The sequence below is a fragment of the Andrographis paniculata genome, unplaced genomic scaffold, assembly GCF_009805555.1.
Source record: "Andrographis paniculata isolate CXL003 unplaced genomic scaffold, ASM980555v1 Contig57END, whole genome shotgun sequence".
In the NCBI taxonomy this organism is placed as follows: domain Eukaryota; kingdom Viridiplantae; phylum Streptophyta; class Magnoliopsida; order Lamiales; family Acanthaceae; genus Andrographis; species Andrographis paniculata.
In genome coordinates, this window is record NW_026137592.1 from 2,360,467 (window position 1) to 2,384,740 (window position 24,274).

Consider the following 24,274-nt stretch of genomic DNA (forward strand, 5'->3'; position numbering starts at 1 on the left):
AATGCAGACTGGTTGCAGACAAAACTCAAATCGGAAGTCGGAGTTGATCACAGACAAAAGACATAGATAAATTACATGTTAAAATATTTTACGTGAAACTCATTAGACTGTATTCTTATTGATTATCAAAATAAGATCCTATATATAAGCACCATGAAACAAATTCGATAGACTTTAAACAAAACAACCCAATTTAGGGATAAAATCAAATTGTAATCTAAACCTATCAAATTTAAAATAAACCAATCAAAATTAGTCTAAACAAATACTTCCTCCGTCCCATATATTTTGAGCCTATTACAAATAGTATAATTAGTAGGTAATTATTAGTAAAAATAATTACTTCCTCCGTTCAAATTCTAATGTCCTAAGTGATATTTATACGCTTTTTTAAGTAATTAATTTTTTGTTGTAAATTGACAAATTTGTCCTTTGTGTATAGAAATAAAAAGGATAAATAAAATAAGGGTATAAAAATAAATTCAATGTATAAAACAGAGAAAAAGGACAATAATTTTTTGACTTTCCTATTAAAGACATTAGTTTGTGGACGAAGAGAGTATTATTTAGTAAAAATAATTGTAGATTAAGATAAGTAAATAGTTTAGTTAAGATTAAAAAAATATATAAAATTTAAAATAAAATGTGATTAAAGTGGATAATCATATTTTTTTTTTTAAAAAAAAAGAAAATGACAAGTTATGTGGGACGTACGAAAATAGAAAATAGAGACAAATTATGTGGGACGGGTGAATATTAAACTAAATCTAAATACAAATTCAAAATATCTCAACATTCCTCCTCAAACTCAAGTAGTGTGGTAGAAACTAACTTGATTTTGCTCGAAAAGAATATGTATCGAAAACGTGCGCAATCAAACACAAATAGGATTCTAATCGATATAAAACACAAATAGATTTCAGAGGCATACACAGACAAAACTCGGACTGTAATTTATTTGGAATGTTTATATAATTATAAGCTTATTGAATTTGATATATATTATTCTTCATGAATTAAATAAGGTAATTCAATTTCATAAAATAATTAATAGAGCATTATAGTTTAAATTATTCGGATAATTGGATAAAAGTCCCCATATGCATAATGAACTTTAGATTCAGTCCCTACATAAATTTGTTTGAACTGCAATCCCTACTTTACATATAATATTTGTTTTAACTCCCTGTTTCTTTTTTTTTACTTTCATCCCCTTCTTCCTCCGCCTAATTACCCTCACACGATTATTCGATTTCTCTCGCTTGATTTTTTGATAGTTTACCATGGTATCAATCAATATTGGCAACCACTTAAATCCTGCATACGCTTCTTTCTTCCATAGAGGCTAGCCGCCGGGAAGTCAAAATTAAGCGATGTCATCGGAACCAAGTAAGCACAACCTTATAGTTGTAGTGATAGATTTTTCCGATATAGAGTTAGAATCAGGAAATCAGACAAGAGCTATGGATGAAATCCTCAAATTTTGAAATAAGATGAGACTCAACGCAATTCCTAACCTTTTTTTTTCAGTTTTTTTTTTCAAAACTAAGACACAGATTGTTGGGATTGTGTCTGGGTTCATAATTTTTTGAGAAATTGGAGATTCGATCGAATATTAAATTGGGCAATGTGTTGATCAATATATACTCGAAATATGGCTGCATTTGTGCTGCTGAGAAGATGTTCGACGAAATGCCTGAACGAGATATAATAACACGGAACGCTATGATCTCCAGGCTTGCAACAAATGTTGCAGGAAAAAAAGGATGTCAATTTGTTTTTGAGGATGGAGGACTCGGGAATTCACCTCGATCGGGTGACGTTTACTTTTTCTCTCGTGGCATGTGTATATTTGGATATGGCGATTAAAGGATTGGATTTGGTGAGGACTTTGCGAGATGTGTATGGCGTTGTGCCCAGGATCGAGCATTTTGAATGCATTGTCAATTTTTTTAAGCCGGGTAGGGCTTGTCAGATAGGGAACAAAATTGATTCAAAGGATGCCATTGAGGTCGGAAGAGGCGGCGAGTTGGAGGGCATTGATGTGCGGGTGTTGTGGCGACAGGGAGGTGGTGGCGGAGCGGGTGTTGTGACATTGGAACGGAATAATGAGACGTATGTGTTATCTTCCTAATGTTTATGCAGCGGTGGGGAGACACGGTTAGGCGCAGAGAGTTTGAAAGGCGATGAGTTGGCAGAATGTTGAGAAGACATCGAGATGTAGCTTGACAGAGTTATTCATGATTTTGTTTCCAAGGAGAAGACTTATTGTAATGTGAATTGAAGAACTGCTGCTATGACTCGCAGCAAAAAAAATAGTCACGAAAATATGGACGTTGTGGTTGTCTCGGGCACGACAAAAGAAATTGTAAAGCAGCGGTACTGTAGGCCTTTAGAAGTGTAATTTTTGTTCTTAATCTAAACGTCCTTTTTGGTGTGTAATTACATTTGGCATAATTGATAAAAATGTAATGTGGAAGGTAAATATACAATAGCAAGATTCAAATTGTATAGAACTGTTGTTATAATTTGGATATTCTGATGGTATATGAACATGAACAACGGGTATGTGATAGTTCTCCTTTGTGTATGATAATTCAATGACACATGTTTCAAATAAATGAATAGAGACACACGAATTATCTGGGGGAGTATTTAGTTGATCTATCGAAGCACATCTGGTGGTAGCGTATTACTGTCCCAACAATATCAGTGTGGTCTTGATAATTAATAATCACAGTGATAAAGTACACGAACATACTGTGTTGATCATGTCACATCCGTTAGAAACATACAAATGAGGATTAAGTCTTAATCTGTTTCGGAATCTATGAAGGTTATATGCTAAATCCTTACATGCATTAAATGGAGCCATGAAGGTACACAATTCGAAAACCTTGCCATAAGATTACGTTGTTCAGTTACACGTTAGACTACATAAGGTACACAATTACTAGGATTTTGTACACCATGCGAGTTTGGGGTATGGCAGACCCGCTTGGAGCATTTGCCTATCCAGTTGAGTCATGCGCTATGCAAGTATGCTCCTCACCAAATACTGTTGTGTATGAAACAATGTGAATTAATCGTAATAAGTCTAATGAATTTCAATTTATAACATCAGTCATTTATACTAACAACCAACATAATTTAATTTACTTACTCATGACTTGTTTAGTCATTTACAAGTGAAGGTTGAAATATTATCATACAAATTAACTAATTATTTATGATTTGCTTAACCATTAATAGTAAATATGTATTTGTTTATCTGTCCATACACTTTGGAGTGTTACGAGAAATACTACCATGGTTGAATTCATTCATGGTTACTGTCATTTAGTGAATATTTTAAGCAAAAATGCATGTTCTCCCGTTATAGGTTACCAGAGCATATGTAATCGTAACTGAAGTATATTTGATTGTTATTGTAGGTACGTAATATCTTATATAGGGTACCTACACCGGTATGTAACCATGTGAGCCGAGTATAAACCTCAATATAAGAGATATAAATAATGATTTCATAGGCATTAGATTTGTAGTACCAGGTATCTTCAAATGTAGTTTATTTTAGTCAATCGCATGCATAGGGTCCAATGCACGAACTCGGTGAGAGTACTTCCTCTCTCTACCTTTGTAGACCAAAGATTGTTTTGTGTGCTACGGTGTGTATTACTGAGTAATAGGTCTAAATAACCAATCAATCCATGGGAATAGTGGTATATGAGTAACAATCAACATAACTTACCATAGTCACTCATTACTTGTTTAACAATCTATAGTAAATATGTGTTGATTACCGTTTCATATACTTCGGGCATTCATTTAAAGTATGCAGGTACACAATTACCCACCTATGTCATAATGTTATATTTTTTATTTACATGAAAGCAGAGCCCGGGTGCATAGTTTGATAAGAATTGGTTCATTAAAATCAATAGGGGGTACATCGGAGCCATGCTGAAGTACTTACCAGTTCAACCAAGTTATACTTTTTTGAAATGTTTCTGGCTAATTGATATTGAGTTTATAAGTGTGCAGTAGTTTGGATTATTATGTCATGGGTCAAAATATTTTAGACAAGATGTGTTTGTCCTATTACGCAAAAAACACTTGAAGTCCTAATAGTAGATTACGACTAGCGTGTTCACTTGAATATTGTTGTGTGTGCTACGATGTAGATTACTATGTAATGAGTCTAAAGATTTTCAATTCGTGACAGAAATTATGTATTCTAACAACTAATGTAAATTAACTTAGTCATTTATAACTTGTTTAGCCATCTACAAGTGAAGGTTAGAGTATAATTCTACATATATCATACTATATAATTAAGTCATTTTTTTTTACTTGTTTAGTCATCTATAGTAAATATGTTGTTTATCTCTTTATATAATTCAAAGTGTTAGGAAATACTATTACAATGAATTCATCCCTGATTACCGACAATAAGTGAATATTTTGAACCGAAAATGGTTGGTTACCTAAGCACAAGTTACCAGGGTATATATACCTGATATTGAAGCATGTGATACCAACTTTATCGGTACGTAAGATCTGCGCTAGGGCATTTCGGTATTTGATGCAGGTATGTTAGTATGTGCTCCGGATACAAACACCGACATTTAAGGTATAAATAATGGTTGCTTAGGTATTATCTGTGTAGTAGCAAGTATCCATGAATGTGTTTGATTGCAGTTGATCCTCTTATGGAAGGGCCAATTCACGAATTCGGTGTGAGTACTTGTTCTCCCAACCCCGATGGAAAAATTTGGGCATAGTATGTTTACATTCGACAGCACATGCCCACACTTTTCAATGGCAAGACAATAAAGCATGTACAAGTAACAACCAACATAGTTTAACTAAGTCCTTTATGACTTGTTCAGTCATCTACAGTAAATATGTATTGTTTATTCATTACGTAGATTTTTGGGATTCACGGGAATACTATAATGATACATTCATCCCTGATTACCGACAATAATTGAATGTTTCAAACAAAGAACGGTCGGTTTCTGAAACACAAGTTATCAGAGCATATATACTTGGTGGAAAGGTTTGGGCATGATACATTTACATTCAACAGCTTATGCCATATTTTTCAATAGCGTGATTACAAAGCATGTAACGTTATTCAATGGGTGTAATATAATTACTTTATGCGTCAATAGGACATAACCGGTTGGATCTGCTGGTATATTTTATTGTAGTAAGTGGTATGTAACTCTATTACACAAGTATATAATGAAATAGTAGAGGTTTGTAACTATATTCTGCAGGTATATTAATAATGTACTGAGGTATTTGATGATGCAACTCTGTAAGAACGAATGATAAATATAATATCATGTTATTTCCATGGTATTTGAATTCTATTATTGGGTAATCATTTGGAATCCTAATAGCTGATTAAAACCCGTTGTTGTTGCTAAGTATAACCATTACCTATATAGCACAACTAAACACCAAATTTCCACATCCCACACAACTACATTGCTATTATAAAGTTATATACGTTAATATTACATGTATATATTGTATTCTGCAAGCATGTTAGTAATGGAATGAGCTATCTGGTGATGCTAACATGTGGGAACAAATGGTAAAAATAATATCATGTTGTTTCCATAATGTCACCTCCGATGTTGAATGACATGGGCTCCAGGCTAAAGTTATTAATCAAGGCAAGCAGGCGGTGCCACTACAACCATATCTTTGGGCAGTCCAGAAAATGGCCGAATTGAGTCATTTTGATGGCTCTAATATGTTCATCCAATATGCATTTCTTCATTTTCTCCACCTCGTTATGAAAACATGGTACTGCAAATCGGATGATAACCTATTTGTATTTTCTCCCCGGTTTGTAAATAAATACCACCAGTTCACATTACTCAAACAATAAAAAAAAACTAAAATATGCAACTTCGAGTAACTAAACAAAATGTACATCTACAAAATTAACAAAAATCACAAATTAAATAAATAAAATAATCCAAAATTGGTGCCAAAATAAAACACTCAACTCGGTGTATCTGGGCAAATATATGAACGATTTCAAATCCGATTAACAAATAAAACTACATCGATCACTTAGGGCTTCTCAACACCAAACCAATGCATACAAACACGGGACTAAGACTTACACCTCAAATAATCGAACAAACTACGGTATAATATCAAGGTCAACAAATCCAAACTTCTCAACAGATCTTACTTCTTCGAGCTTGTCTTGAGGGATGGGAGCGGTCAGCTGGTTTCTTCACATTTTTGCACCGAATCGGTTGTTACTTAATTGCCGGAGGTTCGAGAGCATCGGTTTGCCTACAGATTGAAGAAAAAGGGTTTAAAATCGGTGTGAGGGGAGTTATGAGAGGTTTCATGCCTTTACCCTTATTAAATCGTGAATTAATTATTTTTTTTTAAATTCACAAAAAGAAAAGGTACGCGATTTCTAACTAGAAGTATATAAGATTACAATAGAGGTAGAGCGGGAAGTAATATAGGTATATATTACAAAATTTGAAGTATTGATCAACCTATTTCGAGTACATGTTGCGTATATAACGGTGATTGAGGGAAAAATACACATTGGGGAGTTATAACAAACCTAATTCATAAAGTAGGGACTGCAGACTAACTAATTTCTAATAGGGACTGAATTGCAAGTATATTTGTCTGACAGGGATTTTAATCAAAGTTTCCCTAAATTATTTCTTCGTATAATATAATCACATTCGATTTCGACTATATCTACACGTCACCATCTATTACCGTCGCCTTCATTTTATGTCCTGAATAGACCAATGAGTCTTTGAATATCTCTTAATTTAAGTACTAGATTTTATTTAAAAAATTTGTATTATTCGATATATATATTTAAATAATGTGTGAAAATAATTTATGAAAATTGAAAAATTGCATTACGTTGATCATCAAAATAAAAGATCAGCAACATAAACAGATTCAATAGACTCAAATTTAAATAAGATAGATAACATCTAAATCTACTAAATATAAAATATTTCAACATCCCCTCAAATTATTTGATAAGAAAGTTGCATACATATGCAAAAACGCAAATAAAAATAGCAAATAAAAATAACAGTTGCTTGCTTGCCGCTGCTCCACCTTCTCAAAGGCAGAAACAATTCTTTTAACTGAATTAGAGAGTCGAAAACAACTAGACTCTGAAGAAACATGACAGACGGATCGCATACGCAGATAGAACTCTAAGTCTAAATGCAGATGAAAACCAAGACTCTAAACATAAAAATAACGACAAAATCTCAACAATAAAAAAATTGAAGACCTCCGGTACATTTCAGGATGAATGTACCAGAGAAACGTGGATTGATATACCAAATGAAAATATTTTACGAAAATTGAGATTATCAAAATAAGAAATCTATTATATATATAGGCAACATAAAACACTCAATAGATTCAAATCTAAATAAAATAATAAACCTAAATTTAAATATAAAACTAAATATCTCAACAATTTGTACTTAAAACTATTAAGTTACATATTCATACTTATTTCTATACATTTGTTTGCCAAAGAAAATTTAAGTTGATGTCGATCCAAACGGTTTTAATAATTTATCATTTTCTTTTACAACAATAATATTTATTCTTTTGATTTTATTTTTTTAAAAAATATATTATTATGGAAATTATTTATGAAAATATACTATTTATATTATTTGAATGTCACATCCAATCTGTTATTCAAATTTAAAATTAAAATTAAAAAAATAGATATTATTATAATATTATCTAAATCAATTAATGCTCCAAATGGCAAGTGCAATTTCGAATTAGAATGCTTTTTATTTTTATTTTTATTTTTTGTAAAATCCACCAATTATGCATGCCCACATCTTATTTTATTTAATTTTATTTTTTGGTTAAAGTTTCTTTTTTATGATGATAAAAAGTAAAATAAAACGTGTTTCTTTATATGTTTGGCCCCACTCACGTGCAACTGTTTAATTTCATTGGGATTTGATGTTTATGAATAATATAGAAAAATAAATAAATAAATCAAACAGTTATTATTTGGAGTGAGTATTCGGATTTTCGGTTCGAATTTTGTCAAATTCAAAATTCGAACCAATCGAAAAATTCGAAATTTTTTAAAAAATCAATTCGAACCGAATCGAAATAATCGAAATTCGAAATCCGAAAATTCGTAATCCGAACTAAAAAAATCCGAACCAAACTTAAAAATTCGAAATTCTAAATATTTTTATTATTATTTTTTAAAATTTTAAATTTCTTTTATATTTTATTATTATTTTATACTATTAAATATATATAATATATTAAAATTAAATATATTAAAATATAATAAATAAATTTGAGTTTTTTATATTAAAATATAATATTTTCTAATAAAATATTAAATATGTATAATAAAAAAATATATTAAAATGTTATATTCCGGATTTCGGATTGGTTCAGATTTTAAGTATACCGATCCGATCCGTTTCGAAAATCCGAAATTTATTAAAAATTCAATCCGATTCAGTCCGAAAATCCGAACCAAATTTTAAATTTCGATTTGATTCGGATTAGATTTTCGGATTTCGGATATTTTGCTCACTCCTGATTATTATTAGTAAGACAAATGGGAAGTTGTTATGCAAACCATGGTCACTCAAATGATTCGATAAGAACAATAATCAACGACTTCTTATGGGGAAATAATAATAAATTATTACTACTAATTTTGTAATGATCATAGAATTCGAAAGATTCTTTTGACTTGGTTAATTAATTAATTATTATATTTACTTCAATGCTCTATTAAATAGTCCTTTTATTTTCTTTGGTTCACATTGCTTTCATTAACTTTGCCAAATGGTTCTTTTTCTTTATATCGTATTTATTTAAGGTTTGGATATGATTCTATATTGTTTGTCACTTATTTTATATCAAAATTATCAAACTAAATATTTATTTTTTATTTAATATATTGTATTACAAACGGACAAATGGAGTGTATTTTATTGAGGGTGTGTTTCTTCATGAGATTTTGGGGAAATTTGAGTTTGAGTTTGGTTTTTATTTGAATTTTTATGTTTCTTTTGGGTTTGGGTTTGGGTTGGATTGGAGTTTGAGAAGTTTTGATGTGTATTGATTTGATAGGTATGAATATAATAATATAAATGTATAGTAATTTGTATAATTGAATTATAAATTTATATTATATTTATATATATTTTTTAAAATTTTTATTTATTTTTATTATAAAAAATTTTACTCTCTACAAAATGATATATATATATTGTATATATTTTATTAAATTATAATTATTATAATTTTTTTTATATTTATAATTTTTTTAAGAAAAAAAAAATCTGTCTCCCAAACCCCTTCCAGCCCAAAAGTGAGCTCGAGAAACAGACCATGAGTATTTAAAATATACTGTTTAAATAAAGAATGATGGATAGGGAAACATTTTAAGTAGTGACATTCTAAAGTCTTCGTGCATATACATAGACTATATTATACATTACAAATATCTTCAAATTTATATAAATTTACATCAATATCATTATATTAATTAACATGTCAAGAATAAAATATTTTTTAAGTATATATATTTATGGTTGTATAAATACTTTTAAAACAGATTGATGCAATAACTTTTAAATGGTATGGTTTGATTTAGCCTCCCATCAATTCCTAAAACATCACATCCAAGCCAAAATTTCATAAACAAACACATGTTCTAGATAAAATATTTATAATAAATAAGAAATATTGAAGTTGATACATATATATATATATATATGATTGTATATAAGACCAAAACTATATATTTTCATAGTTTGTCAGGTAAATTAAGAACATGATGTGTGTATCACAAACTTACAAAGAAAACAACCAATTTACAAAAGATGGATGCTCTAAGAAAATTAATTTAACCAAGAACAGTGACCCCAAATATACAGATGCAAAAATAATGAAATACAAACTTCCAAACCAAGTACTATGAATTGCAAGATGCATACATTCTTGCACAACTTACATATAGTTATGCAAAGAGACAATTTTATTTCTCTCTTTGTAGGAACCATCATATGATCATTAGAAACCGCGAAAATTTTCTTACAAACACCAGGTAAAGACAATGTCAATCTGAACCTGGATTTGGATTCGAAGCCTAGATCATAATCAAATCTTCATTGATCCTTCAATTGATATTTGATGGAAATAAATCGACAATATGGGACGAGACTAATCTGCCAAATGTAAAGTAGATAAGAGATAACTTTCACAAAAGAAATAATTTGAATGTAAATAATGAGCTGTCAATTCAAACGCCATGAATCCCTCGAATACCAAAGAACAGCGGCGACCATAAGTAACGCATAATTTTGAGGTTTCAATTCTTAAACAGAGGTTGTAACAATTTTTTATGAGACTTAATTTACTTCAGAGATGTTAAAAATTGCAATATTGAAAGAGTTTTTGACACAATGTTAGGCAAGGATATTAAGTCATTACTGGCGGTTGCTGCGATTCAAAGTGAAGCAATCTCATACTATGAATTTGAAGTTACCCAAAACAATAAGAAAAGAACTAAAAAAGAAAATGACATTAAAGAAAACGAACCAGTGGTCTTCTAACAGCTCCCCAGCATCGTCCTGACATTCCTCGCGTATAATATGCACAGCTGGAGCTTTACTAACCAGGGAAACATCCCTGTCCATGGTAGGTTCAGATTTGGTTTCATACATTCGGTAGGTTTGATTAAGACATGAATGAGAAGCAATAAGAAGAACCAAAAGGAATAGATATTGGGAAAATTGAAAATAGATGAAAATTTGTAATAGTGAAGTTATGAAAGAGAAAAATTAAAAGAAGAGAGGAGAAATGCTAATATCGAAATTTGTAAATAGATAGGCTCTGATTATCAAACCATTTGGATAAAGAAGAAGCTAACGACTCCTATACACGAATAAGGTTTTTATTTTTCATGCAAATTTTATTAAACAAAGTTTTTGAACTATACAAAGCTAGGATGATTCCCAAACGAACAAAGAATTGTTAACCGACTGGATGCTGAATATCCTTAATCCTTACATCCAAAAATGTATTTAGAAACAAAGGAGTGAATGGCTCTAAACTCAAACTATTCTTACAAAGTTCTAATGTAAGATGTTCAGCATCGATCCGCTACATCGACTTTAGAATGTTATAAACTTGTGGCGCAATGGCCAAGTCGCCATGCTCAGGGATTTTACATGTGATTAAAACCACGTAAAGCATGGACCCGCACCATGCTTTACCCGCACCATTAACCAAAGACAACTCAATATTCACCTCAAATTTGATGCATACCCACAAAATCTCCTAAAAGAAAGAGATGTAACCGATAGCCAAACATATCATAATCTATTGAAATAATGTTTCTAAGAGTGAATAATTCAAGCTGGCAGGTTCACAATAATGGCGAACACCAAAAAGCACAAGCATGTCGACAAACAAACCTCCTTTTAGACCAAAGCAATTGGGCGTACGGTATCACACAAGCATTTGTCACACGCCAACAGCTTCAACTGCAAATTCACAAATCATTCATATGAGAGTTTACAAGAAGGAACATACAATTTGATGAAAACATAAGGTAACTTATGAATTGGTATTACCTTCAAATGGTCTGCAATCTCCAACTGAGCAAGTATTGTGGCCCGAATTGCACATTTCCTCGAAAAGTTTCTGGTATTCTTCTAGATTGCCTTTCCTAGAAAGACAGCTGAGAAAAGCACTATAGGTTCTGGCCGAAGGAACAATTCCTGTTTTCGTCATTCTTCCCATGAGTTTAAAGGCTTCATTAGTCCTATCACTCTTACAGCATCCTTCAATCAAAGAGTTATAAGTGATGACGTTTGGAACTAAATCTTTGGAATGAAGTTTATGGAAAAGCCTCAGCGCACGTTCAAGGTTTCCGGATTTGCATAATCCATCTATAAGAGCATTATATGTCACTATATTTGGAATAAGACCCTTCATCACCATCTCATCCCTCAAGAGAAATGCTTCATTAACAGCCCCAGAAATGGCGACACTATGGATGAGGGCAGTGTAGGTGAACTCATCTGCAATGAAGCCTCTTTCTGACAGATCATTTATAATCTGTCTCGCATCACTGGTCTTCCCACATTTGCATAATACGGCGATAAATACATTATACAAAACATTGTTGGGAATGATAGACCCCTGAGTACTTCCATTTATGGAATCAGCAATTTTCTGTGTCTCAGTGCTGACTGCATTGAAGTTAAAACAATCGTAAAACTGTTTAAGATTTGGGACAATATCGAAATCCACCATTTTCTGCAACAGCATTTTTGCGTCGTCATTTTGTCCAAGCCTGTTTAGTCCACTGACAATGGTGCTGCATATATACACATTCGGAGCTATTCCTTTCTCTCTCATTTCAAAATACGCATCGAATGCTTTCTTTAGGTTTCCTTCTTTGAACCAACCATTAATAAGAGCTCCAAATGTGACAATATTTGGAGTTAGTCCTTTTGTATGAACCTCCGAGAGCACAGCAGAAATATCGCATGATTTTTCTGCTCTAAATAGTCCACTTATAAGTGAATTATACACTTCAATGGAAGCAGGAAACCCTTTTGCATCCATGAAAGCTTTAATTTCAAAAACTCTTTGAACATCACCAGCTCTACAGTACCCATCAATCAAGATCTTGTTAGTCACTTCATCAGTTGAAACACCTAATTCTTTCATCTTGTCGACAATTTTATCCCCTTCAATCATGTTCCCCATTTTACAAAACCCGTCGAGCATCGTGTTAAATAGTATTGTACTTTTCGTGTAGCCTTTTGCTAAAACATGTTTCCACAACGTCTTGGCTTTGTCAAACCTTCCCTTACTAAATAGGCCGTGCAAAAGCGTACTGAATCCAATCTCATTCGGAACCAAACCTCTCTTGAGCATCGACTGCCAAAGGCACAAAGCTTCATCTATATCACCATACTCACATAAACCTTTTAAAAGTATATTATACGTAATATTTGTCCGGGGCACACCATCCCTGCTCATTCGACTGCATAGTTTCATTGCATCATCCAACAATCCTGTTTTGCAATAACCATCCAACAATGTATTGTAGCTGTAACCATCCGGCTTAAAACCCCCTTCAATCATTCCCATCATAACTTGCTCAGCCTCACACAGCATCCCGATTTTGCAATAACCATTAATCAAAGAATTGAAAAAAAATTCATTCATCCTGAACCCGGAATTCAACATCTCATGCTGATATTTCACTGCATCATCCATCCTTCCAGCGCGACAAAACCCATCAATCAACACGCCGAACACCTTCTCATCCAAAATTATTTTGTCCCCTTTCTCTTCCTTTATCTGTCTAAATACTCTTTCCGCTCGATCCATGTCCCCAATCTTACAATATCCCTTGATCAACAATGTCCAAGTTACCACATTTTTCGAAACTCCTTGTACCCTCATTAAATCCAAAATTCGATCTACACCTTCCATATCCTCCATCCTCACATAACCATTGATCAAACTATTATACCCCACGACATTCAACTCCAACCCCAATCCCTCCATCCCTTCCACAAACTCCACCGCTCTAGCAACTTTGCCATCCTTACAGTATGCATCAACCATTATTGCACAAGTATGCACATCAGGAGCAACCCCAATTCTGATCATCTGATCATACACACAACCAATCGTATGATAATCCTTAATCTTCACTAAACTACTCAACAAAGCATTACAAGAACGCAAGCTCGGCAATCGACCGCACTCGTGCATTTTGTCGAACACGTACAGGGCATTCTTCACCAAACCCCTTTCTATATAAGCCTTCAAAATTATGTCGAAGACAGTACTGGAAAACCTAAATTCTCTATAAACACTAACCAATTCATCGTAAATCGACGAGACTGGGAGGTGATTGCTCTCGGAGAGCTCCACGAGAGCGCGCACGTGCGACCTTGTTTCTTCGAACATACGAGCATTGGATAAAATGTGAATGAGCTTGATGTGCGATTTAAAACCCGGTCTGAAGTAGTTCTGCGTGGAAGCTAGGTCGAAGAAATGAATAGCGGAGTTGGGGTGGAGCTTGAGATGCTTGAGGACGGCGTCGAGAAGGGTGTCGGAGAAGGCGAAGCGGAGGCTCTTGAGAGCTTCGAAGCGGCGGAGGATTAGGAGGCGACTGATCTGGGCGGCGAGATTCAGCATATGGCCTCCCTGCGACGGAGGGCATTTGAGGCGGCGGCGGAATCAACGTTCACGGCGGAGACAGAATTGGCGCGGGCGACGGCGGGGACTATAGATTTTTACAAAATTTGTGTCAATAATTAGAAATTTTTGCGCTTTTTTTTTCAAAATTAAAAATGAATATTTTATATATATTTTATGATATTTAATACTTTTAATTATATATTTACTTTAATTATTCAATATTTTTAATAAAATAATTTATTATTAAAAAAATATAAATATACATTTGATTTTTTTTAAATAGATAATATATACATTATATTAATATATACATTTATATTATTTTTAATAATATTTATAGTGAGTTATTATATTAAAAAATATTTAGTGAATATGCACCTCATTAAAAAAACAAAAATCAGTCAAATTTGTTATAAAGTTTATATAAATTTATTGACTTTTTAAAAATTAAAATAATAAATAAATAAAGTCATTGTTAGTTTAATATTTTAATTTAAAATTTTTATTTTGATTGTAAATAATAAAAAATTATGTGAATTATATAAAAAATAATATTTTATATTGAATAATATTTATAAAAAGAGGATACCAAAATCCACAGAAAGCCTCGTGAGAAGCCCATAGAATGTAAAGGACAATCCAACCCACTGAAAGTCAGATTATTTTTTTCATGCAATTATTTCTCTTAAAATAAAAAAAAAAAAAAAAAAAAAAAAAAAAAAAAAATCTACAATTTGTAGTTTTTATTAAATTTCAATATTAATTTTGAGCATTCCGATTATATCAATTAATATTATTATTCTTTCTCTCTTGCACAACTCAATTTCTTAAAATCTACTTATAGATGTGACATAGACTTACATAATAAAAAATAATCTAAGAATAAATAAAAATCTTGTAGACTCCGACAATAACTAAAATATTTGAACATTCCTTCGAAGTAAAAGAGTGTCGTATAAACAATTTAAATTTGTAAAGAGGGATTGATAATTTGGTATACCGAAATTTTTAGTATACGTCAAAATATTCAATTTACATATTGTTACCGTACGAAAAAAATATTTGATACGGTATCATACCGTCTTGAAATTTTGATATTTTTGATATTTTTTTATACGGTATTTCGGTATTTCTTTCTCACCGATAATCTAAAGAGCCCATATTTAAGATGTATTTTGTTTGTTTTTTAAACATAAATTATTACTCTATTTGTCTCAAACACCTTCCAATATTTCTTTTTTTTTTGTCCAAAACTTACCGTAACATTTTCAAATTTAGAAATAATTAATTATATTTTTATATATAAATATACACTTCACTTTATTTCATCGCATAAGTCAAAAAAAAATAAAAATATATATTTTCCTCTCCAATCACATCATCTAATCTCCAAATTATTTTAAATTATTCTGCTTATTACTATCCATCTAAATTTCTGTGCCAAACTCATATATTGCAAAATATATGGAACGGAGAAAATACTATTTATCATGCATGTTAATAATAAAAATACACTGCTATATCACATAAAATACTACATCAAAAATACTATCTAAACCAAAATTCAAATGAAAACCTCGACTTCAAGTCAAAACAGAACAAATCCTTAATACTGCATCCGTCCCATTGAAAGATTATCATTTTTCATTTTCGTCCGTCCCAAAACAAGGTTACAATTTCTTAATTTAGTAATTGTATTATCTGCATAACATAATAAATATCCTTCAAACTTACACTATATTAAACAAATGTCATTACTTTTATATTACACAATACTAACAGGGGTATTTTCATTTTTTTCACTATAACCCATTATAAAAATCGATAACAATTTGTCTCAAAAAAACTATAAAATGAATTATTAATCAATTATTTATTTATTTATTTATTTTATTCAGAAAAAATAATTAAAATATTTTACGTTTTTTATTTGTATAAAACTTGCGTAATTTAGGTCTTTATTTAGAATTAAATATCAGTTTTGGTCAATGAGGGGGGTTTCGTACAAACTTTACAATAACATAAGGGGGTTTCACGCAATAAATAGAACACAAGGTGTTTTGTCCATTTTTACTAAAACACAATAGAGTTATATAATTTACCCTATTTTCAATATCAATTACTCACTCCGTCCCATAACAAAGTATACATTTTTTTCATTTTAATCCGTCTTATAACAAAGTATCTATTTCCTTTTTTAGTAACTGTACTATCTACTTAACATTACAAATACCCTTACAACTTACAATATATTACACAAATGTCATTACCTTTATACCACACCATACTAATAAGATTATTTTAGTCATTTCTACTTTATTTCTACTACATCTCAATATAATACTAATATTTTTAAAATTACGTGTAAAAAGCAAATGAATATCAAGTTATGGGACGGAGAGAGTATTATTATTCTCAAAATATTCCAAATCAAATCTAGAATAGAAACAAATGGTGTGTTTGTTTTTGGGAGTTTGAATTTTAAGTTGGGATTTGAATAGTAAAAATTTTGAATTTGAATAGTTGTATGATGTGATATAAATAGGTGATGATACGATGTTTTGAATGTAAAATTAATTTTAGTATAATATAAAAAATAAAAAATAGGTATTTGATTTGATGTTTTTAGAAGAAAATTTTTGGATGAACAGTGGGATTTTGTCCAAATCCATAAATATGAGAAAATCGTAAAAAAGTGAAACTCAGATGAATCTACAAATAATTTGCACAATTGCATTGCAGTAGTCCATCTTCCATTGAATTTAATAAATTTCCCAAACTGTTATGACCTAAGCTTTCACGTAATTATATAATATAATATGATTAATTAAGAATGAAAGAAAAAAGCACCAGAAATTCTAGATAGATATGTTAGGTAGAAATTAAATGAAGGGTAGATGAATTATCTAGATATTATTTTTTTTAATCTTCAATAATTTTTTTTTGTCGGATATCAGAATTGAAATTTTATATAAATGCTAGTTAGTAGATAGGATGGGCTAGGTGTTAGCATATATAAAAAAAATAAAAATAAAAATAAAAATAAATAAATAAATAAAATGACTTCGTTCACTTAAGGGTGTGTTCGTTTGATGGATTTGGATAAAATTCTACTATTCATCCAAAATTTTCTCCTCAAAAACATCAAATCAAACACCTATTTTTTATTTTTTATATTATACTAAAAATCGATTTTACATTCAAAACATCACATCATCACCTATTTATATCACATCATACAACTATTCAAATTCAAAAGTTTTACTATTCAAGTCCCAACTCAAAATCCAAACCCCCAAACAAACCTATTTAAGGTTTGAAATTGATTTTAAAAAAATACTTATTTATTTAAATTTATGTATAAATAGCATTTTGCCGTAATGTTTTGTGAAAATAAAAAATATATATTTATATATGCAAAAAAATTATAGAATAAATAATACTAATTTTGACTTGAAAAAATAAAAAAAAACAAATTATATGTTTTCATTTAAAATGTTGTTGTTAAATCATACTTATAAGATGTATTCTATATATAAATATATACTTTCTCCGTCTAACTTATATTGTCTTAAGTATATTTGCACAGTTTTTTAAGGTGATCGTCTTTTTATTATGAATTGACAAATTTGTCCTTAATTGTATGGTATAGATTAAAAGTAATAAATGAATTAAGGGTAAAAATATAAAATTCGTGTTTAAAAAAAAAATAGGACGATAGTTATTGGACATCCCAAATAAGAAAATAGGGCATTAGTTCATGGACGGCGGGAGTATCTTTTTAATGAAATTAATCATAATATATGTTGTAAAGACTATTATATATATTTATGTGCTTTGTTTATATTATACTAATACAAACATTGTGGTGTTAATTCTGTTCAATATATCGTCAATACGATACTGAATAAATGTATCCATATCACTAGTAATCTCTCTTGAAATTTAGGGTGTGTTTCTTTTGATGAATTTGGATAGTGTTTGATATGATATTTTGTGAGAAAAAAAAAAAATCGAAGAAAACACACAAAGTCCAAATAATAAAATTTGAAAAAAATTTGCTAGAGAAACATACCTTAATTGTTACAATAGTTCCAAATCTATAACTATTACTTTTAAATAGACAACATATTATAATTAGACTCAACATATAAGGTATATAAAAATGAAACAACTTTAAAATGTAAATTGATATTCCATCTGTCATGTAAATGTGTGCTCATTGGATTGGACACGGGTTTTAACAAAAGTGAGTAATATTTGTTATTTTTTCTCTTTTATAGTAAAAAATATACAAAAGTGTAATAATTTTTTAGTTAAAAAAAAACGAGAATATTTTTTTATGACAACCGAAAAAGAAAAGTGCATATAGGTTTGAATGACAATGAGTACATTAAGAATAATCATTTTAAATTTTAAACATATATTGTATTCTTTCAAAGTTATATGCTGAAAGTCTATATTTTATATGTTGTTAGCACAATATTAATTAATTTAAATCATCACCCCGTATTATTTAGGTAGGTCCTTGTATATATTGCGATGTATGCTCATAGAAATATATAATACTTATTCTGTCTGTTTTTTAAAGTCATATTTACCTTTTGTGTTATTGTAATTAATATTAAAAATATCATTATATTTATATATATATATTTTTGTACAAATGTTCTTATATTGGTATTAGAATATACTAATTGAAGTATTTTTGCAATTTTTTTTTAATTTGTATTACGTTTTGATATAATAATTAATATTTAAATATCAATACGCAAAAAATAAATGGAATCCTTAGAGCCGGACAGAGATAATATTATTTTCCTTAATTATATCACCATTCAAAATTGTAGTGTACCCTATGCAATATATATTCTCGTATGTTCCAATCTTAGAATAGATAAATAAATAGGGAAAATTCAGCACCGCAACATCCGTAATATATAGAAACAGTACAAAGTTTTATTATATACAATACATGTTGTTTATAATAATAGCAGGTGATGTTGCTTTATAATTATAGCGTGTTGTATAACGGTATGTGGTGTGCTGAAATTAATTAGTATTTGTGTTGTATAAAACTATAGCATGCGTTGTCAGTTCATGTGTTGTATGTTCATAATACAAGTGTGCGGTATAACAGTACATGGTGGTGTGCTGAAATCAAGTATTGATTATGCTGTATAAAACTATAGCATGTGTTGTTAGTTCATATGTTGTTGATAGTAATACCGTGTGCTGTTTAACAGTATAACGTGTGCTGCAGTATATTGTCCGGTGCTGAATTTTTAAAATTCAACAAAATTCAGCACGATAGCTGCCGCAAAATAAATAAATATGTATTTTTTATTTATTCGGAAATGAAATCTTACTCGAATTGTCCATATCCAATTTAATCACTCACTCTTTGACACTTCTTTTTTGTTTTTTTCTTTGGTATGAAATACTAACTAATATAGCATATGCAACATTCTGGCTTTTCTTAAAGTTGTTAGAACTAATAAAGAAACTGTTGAAATGACTGGTTGGTCATGGTAGAGTAGAAAGTATATATATACTTACAAAGTATATATATAATACTTACTGGTCGAAATAATTTATGTTCACTTTCTTTTTTAGATTATTGTAAAAAAGTATTTTTATTTTATTTTTAAGTAAATAATCATTATATTTTTGTATTTTTTTTATAATAAAAGAAAAAAATAATAATTATTACTTATTTTTATTAAAATTCGTTTCTGATCAGATGAACACACATTTGCATGACGGAGAGAGTATTATTAATGATAAATTATACTCCCTTCGTCCAAGCAAGAATTTTACATTTACTTTTAGCACGGAGTTTAAGAAATAATAGTATTTTAATTATAGTGGTAGGTAAAAATAGTGTAATGACATTTTTGCCCTTATTATTTTTTTTTTTTTTTTGTATAAAAGTAATTATGTGATGTAAAGTAGATGTATTTGCAGAAAAAAAATGAGGTATTTAATAAATGGTTACTTTGTAATTGAACATCCCAAAATAGAAATATGTATATTTTCTAGCTGGACGGAGAGAGTATAATATTTCTTTGTACTTTTGTAAAAATACGTAAAATATTTTGTATTTTTTTATTGCGTAATTTTTTTTTTTATATTTTCTCCGTCTTTTAACAATCTATTCATTTTTCTATTTTGGTATGTCACATAACAAAGTATTTATTTCATTTTTTTTTAGTAATTGTACTTTCCACTAACATTAAAAATACCCTTACAATTTACAATATATTACACAAATGTCATTATCTGTATATCATATAATACTAATAACGTTATTTTATTTTAGTATTTTTTACTTTATTCATACCACATTATAATATAGTACTAATATTTTTAAAACTTCGTTCAAAAAGCAAACCGTAGATAAAATAAGGGACAAAGGGAGTATGAAATTAAAGTATACATAAATTACTCTTTTCGCCCAAATCTAATGTTTAATCGTAAATGTACACTTAAATATGCGAAATTTATGTATAAAAATGATAAAATATTTTACATAGTATTTTTTAAAAAAGGAAATATATTAAATGAATAATATTAAATTTTTAAAAAGTACTATATCAGGGGTGTTAATTTTTATTTTTGGATAGTGTTGGTGTCAGGTTGAGTTATGGGTGTAACAAAAAAAAAAAAAACTATCAATCCGAAGCCGAAACCCTAGAGCCGAATACAACATGAATTTTTTCGGGTTGGATTCAGGTCAACTTGATTTAGTTACAAATTACCGAAAATCCGACATGAACCAGATTAAAAAATTTAAAAAATTTTAAATTTATCTAAAAATATATTTTTTTATTTTAACTTTTAATATTTATTATAGTATAAATATTAAAAATTAAAATAAAAAATAACTTTAGATCAACCTGAAATTTGAAACTCAACCTAATTTTATATTTCGAGTTATCAGGTCAACTTGAAATTCAACTCAAAGACAACACAAATTTTTTTCGCTTCGGATTCAAATTGGCCCATTTCTTTTACAAATCCAAAACATCTAAACCCGAATCTAAAAATTTTCGGATAAAACGAATTCGGTTTCTCGGATCGGACACCCCAAACTATATGTAAGTAAGCAAATCTTGTTAACAAAGTTGTCTATCTTCCCAACTACCCGACCCGTTACAATCATTAATTTTGTATGCTTTCGAAATTGCAATCAAATTTGACTGCTGCTCTGAAATACGTGACATCAGCCAATACCAATGGGGTATCTTTTCAAATTTTTTATTGGTGTGTGTGTTTTTTTTTTTTATTCAAATTTTTATTATTATCCATTTGATTCAAAATATTGCAATATTTAGGACAACTTCAACTCGTTACTTCAAAAATACATGGTTGTCATTTTATTTTGACTATAAATTTCAATTTTACTAAAAAAAAAATATATATTTTCTATATATTCTTTTTTATACTATATTATACAATTTTTTTATATTTATAAATTACATTTAATTTTAATTTTTTATTACTTTATATTTCTTTCGAAAATAAAATTATACTTCGTATATCACTATCTAAGAAATAAAATTATATTACTTTTTAAAAAATAAAATTATATCTTATGTTTAAAAAATAAAAATACACATTATCATTCCTAATATTCGATAATTTTGTCTTAAATAAAATATAGCAATTTCATATACTCATCTCGTCACATAACAAAGTATTAATTTTTTTCATTTTAGTCCGTCTCATAACAAAGTATTCATTTTCTTTTATAGTAATTGTACTATCTACCTAACATTACAAATACCCTTACAACTTACAATATATTACACAAATGTCATTACTTTTATATCACACAATACTAATAAGGTTATTTTAGTCATTTCTACTTTATTCCTACTACATTCCAATGTAATACCAATATTTTTAAAACTACTTGCAAAAAGTAAATAAATTTCTAGTTATGGGACATATGAAGTATAAAATATTACATTCATTCATTATTTCACTGAATAATAAAAATCAAAACCTACAAATGAAAATATAAACCTAACACACAAATTATTTATTTCATTTATTGAAACAGTTAGATATTTAAATATCTACAATCAAAATATTATTTAAATAAAAAATTCAAATCAATAACTTATTGAAATTAATTTCAAACAATAACCAAACATACCTTTATGTCCGATTTCTACTAATAAAAATATAGTTTATATATAATATCTTGAATTGAAAATGAATATTGACCTAAAACATAAAATATACTCTGTTCCTTGTCAATTTATCTTTTTTTATTTTTATTTTTGTTTATCCCATAACAAAGTATCAATTTTTTTAGTAATTGTATTATCTACTTAACATTACAAATATCCTTTCAATTTATAATATATTGCACAAATATCATTACATTTATATCATACAATACTAATAACGATAACTTAATCTTTTTATCTTTATTTTTACTATATCCTAATATAATACTAATATTTCTAAAAGATAAATAGATATGGAACGGAGAGAGTATATAATGCAATAAAAAAAATATATATATATATATTATTCGCATAATTTGAAAATAAATATCATTTCACTAATCAAACAACCAACGATCTGTCAATAAATAGATGTGGAGATGTTTAAATTTTGCCAAAGTGACTCAAAAACTAGTTGATATGGATTCTAGCATTATCTGAAAAATAAAAACAATAATAATAATGATATTTCTTTCACTAATGTAATTATTTTATTATTTCAATATATCCAACTCAATATTTTTATTTCATTTCATTATTAAAAGTATCTTTTACTTTAACAAAAAAAAATATTTTACATTTTACACAATATTATAAAAAAAAATAATTATAAAAATAAATTAAGAGCAAAACTATTTTTTTTTATATATTTCTATTATACTATTAACTATATAATACTAAGTATACTAAAATTTATGTAAAAAATTAAATAATTATATTTGCCTCGGACGGAGGAAAATAAAATAATAATAATAATAATAATAATAATAATAATAATAGGGGTTTGTAGCCAATCAAAATAAATTAGCATCTCGTTAATTTAAATTTAGTATCACGAGAGATCATTTCATATTATATCATACAATCCTATATGAAATTCAATATTTTTTAAAATGTGTGAGTATGTGACAGTATATAATTAGTGTGTTAGTCTAATACTCCCTCCGTCCCATATCTATATATTCATTTGTTTTTTGCATGGAGTTTTATAAATATTAATATTATATTTGTATAAAGTAGAAATAAATGTAAAAAGACTAAATTAACCCTATTAGTATTGTATGATATACAAGTAATAATATTTGTGTAATATATTGTAAATTAGAAGAGTATTTGTAATGTTAAATAGATAATATAATTTCTAAAAAAAAAATTGATACTTTGTTATCTAACGGACAAAATGGAAAAGTTGATAGATTATTAAGGGACAGATAAATTATGATTTTTTTTTGGCTTGCGGCCTACTCTGTAAGCTATTAAATTTGACCGTAAATTTATTGAAAACTTATTCGAAAAATAACTTTTGCAGATTTTTACATTCTTAAAATAATAATAATAATAATAAAATTAGTGACTGCCGCCTTAATTAAAACATCCTAAGCATTATTTAGTAAGTTAATTCCTATTCCAAATTCCAAACCTAATGAAATAAAGTTGAATTATTAAAATTATTGTGGCAAGCTAATCAATACAATATTGATTGGTCATAAATTCTTAAATTATTTATTAACTATATAATCGGCGTTAGAAATTTTATTTTATTACCATAACTAAAAAAAATTAGTGACATATATAGAAATAATTTATAATTACTTTTTTTTTATCAATAATATATAATACCACTTACTATGTTCATTAAATTTATATTTATTTTTTTTTATTTGTAGAAAAATAAGAGTGTAGTACTTTGTGTTAGTATTATATATTTTTACTAAAATATAAGAAGGTGTTATATAATTTATTATTTTTTTATAATAATAATAATAATA

The 24,274-nt window shown here is 28.6% G+C and overlaps 1 protein-coding gene across 2 annotated transcripts; it reads right to left on the minus strand.

Moving 5' to 3' along the window:
* Window positions 1-9,857: 9,857 nt before the first annotated feature.
* On the minus strand, window positions 9,858-14,386 carry LOC127257474 (putative pentatricopeptide repeat-containing protein At1g19290). Of its 2 annotated transcripts, XR_007839986.1 has the most exons (4): window positions 11,670-14,386; window positions 11,511-11,579; window positions 10,633-10,722; window positions 9,858-10,259 (listed from the first exon to the last, which is right to left on the minus strand). XR_007839986.1 is itself a non-coding variant. In XM_051283918.1 (2 exons), the coding sequence occupies exons 1-2, from the start codon at window positions 14,260-14,262 to the stop codon at window positions 11,560-11,562; spliced, it is 2,613 nt and encodes an 870-aa protein (XP_051139875.1). In that variant the 5' UTR covers window positions 14,263-14,386; the 3' UTR covers window positions 10,730-11,559. The 2 variants fall into 2 exon arrangements, 1 of the variants encoding a protein (XP_051139875.1); XM_051283918.1 differs by lacking the exons at window positions 9,858-10,259; window positions 10,633-10,722 and having other exon boundaries at window positions 10,730-11,579.
* Between the last annotated feature and the right edge of the window lie 9,888 nt (window positions 14,387-24,274).